The following is an 11,222-nucleotide window of genomic DNA, read 5'->3' on the forward strand; positions in this document are numbered from 1 at the left end:
TGCTACCTGACTAAATCCTTTTGTTGGGCTATGTAGCAGTAGCAACCCTTTGAAACCTGATGAGAAGTGTGAGTTAAGTCATTTCTTGGGCTACAGGAGTCCCTTCAACCTCCTGCCATAAGTTCTGAATGGGATAGCAGGTACCAGAAGTCCAATTTGTACTCACAACCATTACAAATCCAAACTCAAAGCCCATCTCCTGCTCAGCACGGAAATTTTTTCCCCCAAATGAGTGATATTAGTCACCATCTGGGATTTAGTAGACTACAGTGTAGGTGCTGAAAAGATCTACTTTGGATGCACACATAGCAGGAGGCAGAAAGGTCTTACAGATGCTTTGAAGCAAGTGACCTCTTCTCCCTTATCTGGTACAAGCTCTATGAGCAGAGCTGATCAGAATACAGAAGATGACCATTTAGGTCTCCACAGAGGAGATGTACAGGCACGATGCACTGAGCTAGCTGTGGTCTGACACTTCAGCATCAGGTTTGGAAAGGTCACTAAGAAACCGAATATCTCAAAGTCCAGGCAAAAAGAAAAAGAGAATAAAAACACCACAGGCAGATGTCATCAGAGCAGAGCTTCCATTAGCCAGGTGGCTATGGTGGGTCAACTGCTTTAAGGCAACATTCCTCTCCACCTGTACTCATGTTTACAGAGACTTTGAAATTCAGACACTAAATTCAGAAAAATAATTTGGCCCCCCACCATCTCCTTGGTTCCCCAAGGATAGCTGTACCTACCCAATGCTGCCCACCAAGCACTAGGCTAATGGAAGTCCCACCTGGAAAAGCAAGGCTGATACACAGAAAAAGTCAAGGGTGAAGTAGCTAGAGCTGTGATTACCTTCCATAGGAATGAGGTTAGAGGCCCCCTTTTTCCCATCTAGACCATGCTGAGAGTACTGTTTCAGAAGGTTCTGAGCCTTACGGATCGTGCCTGTCACCAGGGCCAGAGAGAAGAGACAAGAAGACCTAGAAAATGAGTGAAAGAAAACAAACCCAGAACACCAGCCCTCCACCAGCAAGTCACCTGGGTCCAGCAAGAGGATGCTGGGCACCAATGAGCATGCTCAGTACAGGAACGTGACCCCCAAACTCATGTCCAAGTGTGCAGATACAAGGGCATTTCCAGACTGTTTCCCTGCTTTGAGGCTGGAGGCACGAATTCCAGCCAGGGTTACAGAATCAGGGAGTGCAAAATCAGTTTGGTGAGGTGGTATAGCTGGGCGAGAAAACACGATCAGAGAAGGGAAGCAACGAAGCACCCTTCCCTGTAGTGAGTTTATTTAAGCCGGTACTCTGCATCCAAGCGTACAAGGTTTGTTGCTTTTCCCCAGCTGTGGAAGCAGGGCTTTGCAGTAGGGACAATCCTCTCTGGCAACACGTTGCCAGCTCCCAGAGCCGCAATCGCAGCCGCTTGGCTGGAGCTGCAGAAAGAGGTGCCTTTCCGAGGGGTATTTTCTGAGCATGCTCAATATAGACCCATCAGGAGCCCCACAGCCAAGACAAGGAACGATCTCTGGCGTTACAAGAAGCAATAAAACGGTGACAACCTCTGGGCTCGAGAGAGCAATTGCAGCAGCAATTCCCATCACAGGAATCATAGAATAATGGATGCTGCCCACCCATGTCTAACTTGCATTAAGTCACCCTAATCCCCAAGACACTCTAAGGAACTGCAAATCAATTAAAACCATGGGGAAAAAAAATAACACTGGGTTAAAAGATTTATACTTAACACACACAAAAAACAGACAGAACTGAACAAAAGCCAATGCTGGATATACAGCTAGAAAGCACAAAACAAAGGATTAATGTGACAACTGAAGGCTAAGCACTGTTTCCACATTAAAAGGTTAGTCGTCATGCAACAAGCTACAATTATCACAAGCACATGGACACCCTCTCACAGCAGAGCTTTGCTGTTGCCTGCACAACGGGGAAGAAAGTTTTGGGAAGGTAGAAGGAGTTTCTATAGGAGATCCAGATGAAACAGAACTGGGCTGAGTAAATGAAGAAGGAGCCAAGAAATAAAAATGCTGCTGCCAAAATTAAGAGTTGTTCTTCCGCTTTAAAGTAATAAATACTGCAAACATGCAGAAAATCCCTATTTCCATGAGTAACTGTAAACCACAGTGCAGCCTGGAAATGAGTGCTGGCTGCCCAAATGCTGAGGACTGCTATCCTGAGGGGAAGCCCAAGTACACGCTGCTGCAGAACAGCATCCTGGGGTGCAGGACAGCTTCATCCCATAAAGGGATATACGGCAGGGGGAAGGAAAATTCCAGTCCCCCAGACAGTGCATCTCTAATGGGGGAGAACAGGAGAGGGAAGTTCCCACTGAATTACCAAGCTGCCTTGTCCTGGTGCACTTGCTAAATAACAGAACATGACTCCTAAAGCATAATGTTTCACTAGTAACATTTTTCTCTTACCAGTTCAGAGTGTTCTCAACCACTTAGTAAGGAAAAAATTATACCCATAAAACACATTCTTCTAGCAAGAAACTTCTCCCCTCTAGGCCCACACCAGGGAGGTGGGAAGACTTACACCCTTGCTGTGTTGATGCATTTGCTCCTAGCTTCTGCCATATGACCAAATGAAAGGGCTATGCCTCTTCTTCCAAGCTTCCCAATGTTTTTCACACCCAACACTTCCACTTTATTCTTAGCTATTTTCAGAAACCTTAAGAGCTTGGGCACAACAGCAAGTTCCTCTGAGCAAGCAGGGCTGTAGCAAGCTCTGGAGATATGGACTAAGCTCTTTCTTACTGCTGTTACCATGGCCCAGCTGATGCAGAGCAGCTCAACCCAGGTACTGTTCTTCTACCAGTTCTTTCATCTTTCCCACTTTCAAGCATCCAGGGGGAGGGGAAATAAAAAAAGAGTAAAAAAAAGAGGTGTGAAAAACAAGCAGACAGTACAACTGCTGCTGCTGCCAATAGGATCTCACTTCACAGGTATGCAGTGCACGACTTCACAGCCCACCCCTGACAGTTTCTTCTCAGATGAGAGCTGAAACGCCTCTGCTGCATTTTATTTGCATAAGCACAATTACCTGTGTTTACGCTGACACATGCTGACAGTGTTCAGTGTTCATGGGCATCACTTCAGTGCTGCTGTATCCCTCTTACTTAGCATTGTAATTAGGTTTTAATGGATTCTAGTGGAAGCCAAATGCTTTTGTTCCATGATTGTTTTCCCCTATTAGGCAGCTTGCAAACCAAATGGGACTGCATTTCAGCTACTAATGAAAACATCACATTCAAGCTAGGCAATGATCAAGATGGGAAGCGGGAAGCAGGAACAGGCTCTTTATTCTGCCACACACAGACTCCACAGCCTGCCTTCAAGTAGCACCTCACTGCTAGGTAAACTGGAGCATTAAGTAAACTGGAAAAGGGCTCCCCTATAGCTTGAAAAGAGCCCCCAACCCCCTGCGAAAGTCAAAAAACACCTGAAAGTTTTGCTCCCATGGCCCAGCAGTTAAATAAAGTGGCTTTTAGGCATACATGAGGCACACTTTTCCAGTTGCACATTGTTCTCCTGCTTCTCTCTTCCACTAGGCAGTTTTCCAACCAAGCAGAAGGGCAACGCATCGTCTTTTCTTAAGCACCAGCTGCAGGAGTCTGTATAAAACTGGCTAAAGCTCTCTGGCTTTTGCTTGTAGGCAGCCAGGCTTGGTGCCTCTACCAGCATCATCTGGCCCTATCCTTCCCTGGAAATGCAGAGCTTCTGAGTTACCTGCTGCTCTCAAGCCAACAAAAAAACACTGGGTCTACAGGCATCACAAAGAAGTGATATTTTATGTGCATATGTTTGCAGCAGGTTGATTTGGGAATCTGAATACACTTGCCCTCTGAGACAGACTGCTGACATTTCAAACAGAAAACTACTTAAAGAAAGAAAAAAAAAAAGCCCACAGATTGCTTCATCAGTTCAACTTGACTTGGCAAGTTTCATTTAAGAGGAGACAACCCTGCTTTAGAAGCATCTCCAGCAGTCAGATTTTCAACTGCATGCTATAACAACAGAAGACGGTACAGGGTACACCAACAAATAAAATAATAACAGAGAGACAAAGACCCTCTGAAACAACACATGGATATGGAGCATGTTCTCCAGAATCCAGCATAGTACCTGGGGGAGAGTAGGGGTCTCTGCCTTGTTACCCTGTCCCTAATACCTCACCTTCCCTTTAGCTGTAGCCTCTCTTGCACTTTGCTTTGTGGGTAAACAAGTTACAGCACATCAGATTTAGTTTGTTATTTATCCCTTGCAACAGGTAAAAGTGTGCATTGGGGTGTGCACTGGGATATTCTTCCTTAAGGACTAAGAAAATCAACTCACTTCTTGAAACTGTGAGAAAACCCCCTTGTCCGAAACCCAAATTGGCAGAACTTGACTTTACTTACTGAAGCAATAGCACAGGAAAAAAATTTCTTTGTCCATAATTGAACAAAGGCTAAAACCAGGGGAATCAAACACCAGACGAATATTGCTATGAAGAGGACCACTGTGCCAGTGCAAAGAGGGTGTAAGACCTCCACCTCAAGAGCTGTCCTTGAAAGCTGATGGAACTGCAGAAAAAACGGTGAATCTCTGCTCCAAGACTATTTTTTTTTCTCCATTTTTAATTTCACTTATGTACAATTTAGTAGCCATAAGAGACGGCTGGTGTATGAGGTTTAACCACCCCTGTCCTTCAAGAGCTACAGTTTGGTTCTCTGTCCTTGTTCACGGAAGATCAGAGACAAATTAGCCACTATTTTTTCTTGCGGTTAACAATGCCCCAATAGATCATTTGAAATGCTCTTTCCTTCATACATTGTCAGCTCTGTAAGTGCACTCAGACCGTGCTCTGTGCCTTCTACCTGGCCCATCTCACAAACTCCAATTAAACTGGGCAAAAAGACGTGACAATCTCCTGGCAAATCTACAGCCGAGACATTCGTCATGACAAGTAATTTTGGATGCCCAAATGCATCCATTTTGGAGGAGCCCTGTTTGTAGGGAACAAATGCTTGTGTGGGCTCCTTTCTGTACTCTCTATGTGAGCATACAAGACCTGAGACTCATTAAAAAACTCCTATGATTTTTTTTAATCTGCCCATGAAAAAAAAATCTCCTCCATCTCTGACTATTTACCCAGAGCATAGGAGATATTGTCCTCTACAGGTCTCCCAACACTGGGGGCAAATTCTTATGCAGATAACTACCTGCCAAACTCCAGAGGAAAGCCAAGTGTGGGGTGAGACATCCCCTTGTTAGGTGGTTCTCTGCTGACAGCGGAAAATCCACTGAACTCACAGACTGACTGCATTCACCAGCTGCAACTCGCACTCAGCTTTCAGGAACAGCTCCAGGGCACAGCAGCAATGGCACAGATTGATTTTAAAAGGCTAGAGGGGTGATCTCTGGATGTCACAGCCTTCCCCGGGCAGCCCTCCCTATCCAAATATCCCAGGCACACCCTCTGCTTTAGCAAGAAGAGGCCCAGCAAAGCCTCTCCACACACAGAAGTGAAGAGAGCGAGCACCAGGGCCAGCACACGCACACATAGACGCACATTACCTGGGATGAGGACTGCATTCACATCAGGATTATAAAAATAAACACAACACAAATTAAAATGGATATTTCTTTTCCTCCTTTTCCCCACCCCATCCACTCCCAGTCCCTACCCACATTTATTACTTTCCTGAACCCAGTAAGAGTATTTGGACAACACAGGAAAAAATATTAGGGTGGGAGAGTATTGGCCAGGTAAACCCACAGAAATATGAACTTTTCTGACTTTCATCACTATTACAAAGGAGACAACAGGGTGCTGTGACACACAGAGGGACAACATCACTGGGCTGCTGTGGGAGGTAGTGCTAGCTTTTGCTGTCCCTCCTTCTGGCCGTGCTCCCACCAGGTGGCACATTTCAGAGACAGGAACTCCAGCTCTGCGCTCCTGTACACCGGAGTTACCGGCCTCACCAGCTGCAGAAAATGCAGCAAAACTCTATGATGAGGAGAGGTGGAATAATCCACCAGCCACATTTCATAGCCCTTCCAAAGACAGGCCAAGGCAAAAGTTTTAACAGCCCTCCCAAAATTCAGACAACTTTGGATCTCATTTCTGTAGGCTCCTACCTAGTCCCCATCTCAACTCCTGACAAGTTCTTGGTTTCCTAGCACAATAATAATTTATTCATAACTAACGATTGAAGTGATGTGTTTTATCAGATCTGAGTTTTCTATTTTGCTGTGGCACAGTCTATATTCCATATTCCAAGGCTGAGGACAGGTGTTCTCAGATCATATCCTTTTATAGCCCGCTCGGGTCTCTTTTTACTTATCTCCTTTGCTAAGGCAATGGCCTTTTCTTGCCCTGTATACAGGACCCCTCTCCTCCCTTTACATCGCCCAGAGAACAGACCTGATGACTTGACAAACAGAGACAGAAAATGTCTGTAATCTCAATGCTGAATCCAGGGCAGAGAAGAGGTGCTTATCTCTGAAATCTCACCCCTGCTCCTATCCTAAAAGCACATTTTAGACACAGAGGCTACCTCAGCAGTGAGAAGGCCTGCAGATATGCGTTCAATACCCAGGCAAGAGGATACACAGTACAGTGATCCTCCACTTCAGGGACTCACCTGGTCTCTTGACTGGCTTTTTGGTGGGGGTGTCCTTCCTTTTGTTCTGAATGGCAGGGGAATACGGCACCCCTGTGGAGGAGCTGTTCTTACGAAAATGGTCTTTCAGCCCCTTGATGGAGCGGTCGAGCTGGACAGAGCGGATTTGGAAGTAAACAGTCATGAAATCTAAGGAGACAAGGTAGAAACAGATTATAAGCAAACAGGGAACACCATATGGTAAAACAAACTTTCCTGAAACACTCTGTGCCCCTAAGGGGACTTACTAGCATTGATGTGGGACCCCAAGTAAGTGTTTTTCCCTCCCAAAGCCTCTCCTAGTTTCTTCAAAAACTTCTTCTTCCTTCTTTCCCCTGCAATATTCATTTCAGCCCTCCCACCACACACAACATTAGTCTGTGCATCACTACCAAGAGTACATCAGTTGTGGAACCGATGGCAGACATTTGTGCAAGACATTGTCAATCCAAGTGCTCAGTTTCTAGCCTGAGAGACTTTACACACTTCTCGGGATTCAGGGCACTCAGGAACTAAATAAGGTGTTCATCATTTGAAAGCAGAATACAAACTGACTAACAAAATATGCCATAGATGCTTGAGTCGCCTTTGATCATGGAAAAATTCTTAAGCTTTTAAAGATGTTTGTCACACTTGGTAAGCACAGTAATCCCCCCCGACTCAGAAGTAAATCATTGAGGCAGGGGGTGATTCTAGTACCTATATGTATGTGAAAGTCCAGGTTTCCTGTAACAAATCCACAAAGTTATTCACTCCCAGGAAAACTTAATAAAGGAGTATAAAGCTGTAGGCAGATTTTGATGCTGCAGAACAGGAAAGAAGAGACATGTACTGACTGAAGAAAGTCTGTGCTGCTTTCCCCCTGCCCTTGGTCACATTTAATACAAAAAGTTCTGTTCATAAATAGTTCCCAAATGGGAATAAGTGACCAGTGTCTTGCACATGTATAATACATGAGCACTAGATAGTTGCAGCTCCATTAGAAGGCATTACAGATGCAAGTTAAATTGATTTCTGCTATAGGACAGACTATGCATTAAGATAATCTGTGCTTTATTTACACAGCTCTTTCTCTCATCATATCCACCAGCAGATCATTCTGTTCAACTGACAAACCATCACTTCAGTCTCACTACAAATGCTGTAAAAAAAGCAGGATCTTAATGTGATTGAAAGGAGACTGAACTACTCACCTGAAAGGTGCCACTAAGGCAGCCACTAGCTCTGCTAGTGCTGCTAGCTACCAACAGCAGCGTGACCCAGGGTGTGTTAGCCACAGCAGCACCCCAGCAGAGGCTTCACGGCTGAAGGCGTGCGATCTACAAGCCAAGCTGTGTAGTGCTACACACAACCCTCCACGCCCTACTTTTGGTCTCAGCCACTTGTGGTAAGTAGTTGGAGAGCGCTCACCTGATACAGAACTACAAGGGAACAACACGCAGCACTACCAACCTTGATTCCTGCCGTTTTCCACCAGCCAGCCAGAAATGCGGATGATATCATGCAGGACACTCTCCGGGAGGTGCTCCAGAGACATCTCCTCCTGCGTCTCCATTTCATCGTCCCCGCTGATAAGGTCCAGGATGAGGATGGGTGGGACCGGCTTGGTGTGTCGTGTCATCAAGCTGCGGAACTCTGATTCCAGGGACTCCTTGCCCCTCTCAAAGAGGGATTTCTGGCACAAAACAGCAGAAGGACAGAAGCAGCACAGGGCTTCTGTAATCAGTCACTCACGAGTATTTCTGCATAAGAATGTACTTTCTGCAGGATTTCTAACCATTGTCAAGTACCGCGTGCTTCAAACTCCATTGCCTGTAACTAAGAAACTTTTAAAGTGAATTAAATAAAAAAACGCTTGGGAGTTGCTCAGCCTTCAAGTGGGATTTAAACAGATCTCCCATTCTGCTCAAGCAGGTGAAGGACTGACAAGAGCTACTCAGGAGGGAGGTTCAATCAACTCCATCACACATGCAAGACATGCTTTCAGAAGTTCTACTGGCGCAATGCATAGAGAGAGCAAAACGCCACAAGCAGAAATGCTGCTGAGTGCAGACTTAAACAGAAGCCAAAACAATCGTTTCTTCAGCTGTGCCCAAACGCCTTCTTCACTAGGCAGCAAGCTTGTCAGCCTCTCACAGCAAGAGGGCAAGCAGCAGGGCTACGTCTGTCCCTCTCTCACCCATGCCAGGTTCCAGACCCACAACCTACCACACGGTTCAGCTCCGGGCTGTCCGGATTGTTGTCCTGGAAGTATTCCACCGCCTTCTGGATTTTGTCCATGCAATTCAAGTATTCCTCTAGCCTCCCAGTGGGGCTGAAAATAAAACCAAAAATAAAAAGCAGTGCCCCAAGAAGCAAAGAAAGAAGATATCAAGAAAGCAACAGACCAAACTCAGAACAAAAATAACAAGAAAAATTTCAATTCCCTTTTCTTCAACTAGGAGGAGATCACGGGATTCCCTTTTGCCTCCACTCAATGCCAGAGCAGAACACCCAATCTATGCAGCAAATGCAGAAGTACTGATGACTGAGCAGCACACAACTCTCAGCCTTGCCTTCCTCTCCCAGTCAGGCCCTGATGGGAAGGTAGAGGAAGCTGCACGTCCCACCCCAGAGAAGGGCCATCACAACGCCCTCCCGGAGTCTGAAAGCAGGCTCCAGAACAGTTCTGATTCATCCTGGATGTAGCGACACATCAACACGGCAGGAAGAACCTTTGGGAAAAGGCTGGAGGAAAGAAGAGAAGCCACCAATGCTCATGAGATTCATATGGCAGCATGTCTGCAAAACCTGGAAGAGACACCAGTGCAGAGTCTGAGCAGACTTTGCCCTCTGGGGATTGCTGAAGGTCAAGTCAGGTAGCTTTATTGTGGACTGATGGTGGGGAAAGGGTGTGGGAAGGGTACAAGGAACATTATGATGAGTGTGTGGAGTCAGCTCCCCTACCTCTCCCCAGAAGTCCCGTAGGATGAAGCTCCCCAGCAAGATCTAGCTGCTCAACTCACCCTTCCTTTATGATCTTCTCTGTGTCCTTAGCCACATGGTAGTAACTGATGACGTGATCCAAGCAGGACAGGGTCTTCTCCACGTTCTCCTGCAAGCGCTGCAGGTTCTCTGTCTGTTTATGGACAGGGATGATCGAGTTCTCCAGCTTCATCAAACGACTTTCAAAGGAGGAGAGGATAGAAACCTACATGCCAAGAGAGAAACAGAGAGCTGAGGAATCCTTCCATACGCATCCATATGGTGGTAGTAGTCAGAGCAGGGCAATCAGGGACCTTCAGGTCCCAGCTTCTCTTTTTGGGCTTTGCTACTAATTTGCCATGGGCTGTTTAATCCCTCTATGTCCTAATTTCTATTAATAATCACAAAACAGATCATCTGCCATACAGAGATGGGCCAATCTTGAATTAACTGTTTGTAAAGCGTGAAGATAACGTTCCAAGACAGTACTAAGGAGGAGCAGAATTTTATTTGACAGCAGAAAACAAATCCACAGAAACTGCCTGGAGGTGCCCTAGGTAAAAAGGGCAACAAAAGCACAAACCAGCAGCTGCTTTGCTCCATACCATTAAGACTCGAACACATGATGCACAACATGAAGGCACAGGACCAGTATAGTGAGAACCTTCTTTTCCATCATAGACATTTGGTTTTTAAAAGGGACAGTGATATTGCTTCTGAAAGGTGGAAAACCTTAGTAAGCTCATAAAGGGTGCCTTAATGTCATTTTTTCTAGGCCAAAATGTAATTCTTTCAAGATTCACTCCTATGTTAAGTTTTCCACACTTCTCTAGCGGTGCCTCTACGACTTTCTTAAAGCACTGAGCCCAAAACTGGACACAGTACACTAGCTGAGGGCTTACGAGCAATTAGAGCACAACAATTACTTTCTACCTCTTAAACAGAACACTCCCAAAATAAAACTCCGAACGAGAGTTTATGAAGCAACAGCATGATGCTGTTGCACAAACTAGTCTGGAGTCTATTAATACCTCTTCCCGAGAGAGAGAGGACAGACTGCAAAGAGACAAGGCCAACAGCTCATTTGAGCCCTCATCTCCCCAGGAGAGAAGCTTAGGATTGAAACATTCATCATTTTTCCCCTTTGCCAAGCCGCTGAAGTGTAAAACACAGACACAGAGCAAGCAGTTCATTACTCTGTGTTCCTCAGATGGGCACAATGGCAGCCTTGAAAACAGATTCTGCTAAGAAAAAGCAAACTGAGGCCCAACATTAGGGCTGAACTTCAAGGACCTCCTTACCATGTTCTTTGTAAGCTGGTCACTCTTCTCAAGGCTGTCTTTGATAAAGGACAAAGTTTCTTCTTCCTGTCAGTAGGATGAAAAAATAGTCTTCAATTCTGAACACTAAGCATTTAAGTCACTAAACATTACGTGTAGGTTTTTACAAGTCCTGGTAAACACTGCAGCAAACCATGTTTGGTCTGATGCTGAGGGCACATTTTAATATGCTACCTCTAAACAGAAATCAGGGAAATTGACCCAAGGTGAGAGACACATAATGTAATGAGTGAGGGTTTTATGGATTACTTG

General features: G+C 45.5%; 1 protein-coding gene across 1 annotated transcript in view; it reads right to left on the reverse strand.

Annotated features, from left to right (window-relative positions):
- The window catches only part of EXOC7 (exocyst complex component 7), a gene marked incomplete at its 5' end in the record, with an annotated part of 22,306 nt that extends 11,309 nt beyond the window's left edge, over window positions 1-10,997 (reverse strand). The window contains 7 exons of the mRNA XM_009577103.1: window positions 847-939; window positions 5,576-5,587; window positions 6,649-6,816; window positions 8,119-8,341; window positions 8,875-8,980; window positions 9,672-9,856; window positions 10,932-10,997. Of these exons, the coding sequence (XP_009575398.1) occupies window positions 847-939; window positions 5,576-5,587; window positions 6,649-6,816; window positions 8,119-8,341; window positions 8,875-8,980; window positions 9,672-9,856; window positions 10,932-10,997 (853 nt within the window). The remainder of the gene's footprint in view (window positions 1-846; window positions 940-5,575; window positions 5,588-6,648; window positions 6,817-8,118; window positions 8,342-8,874; window positions 8,981-9,671; window positions 9,857-10,931) is intronic.
- Window positions 10,998-11,222: the final 225 nt, after the last annotated feature.

Source organism: Fulmarus glacialis, unplaced genomic scaffold (assembly GCF_000690835.1).
Source record: "Fulmarus glacialis isolate BGI_N327 unplaced genomic scaffold, ASM69083v1 scaffold22604, whole genome shotgun sequence".
Classification (NCBI taxonomy): domain Eukaryota; kingdom Metazoa; phylum Chordata; class Aves; order Procellariiformes; family Procellariidae; genus Fulmarus; species Fulmarus glacialis.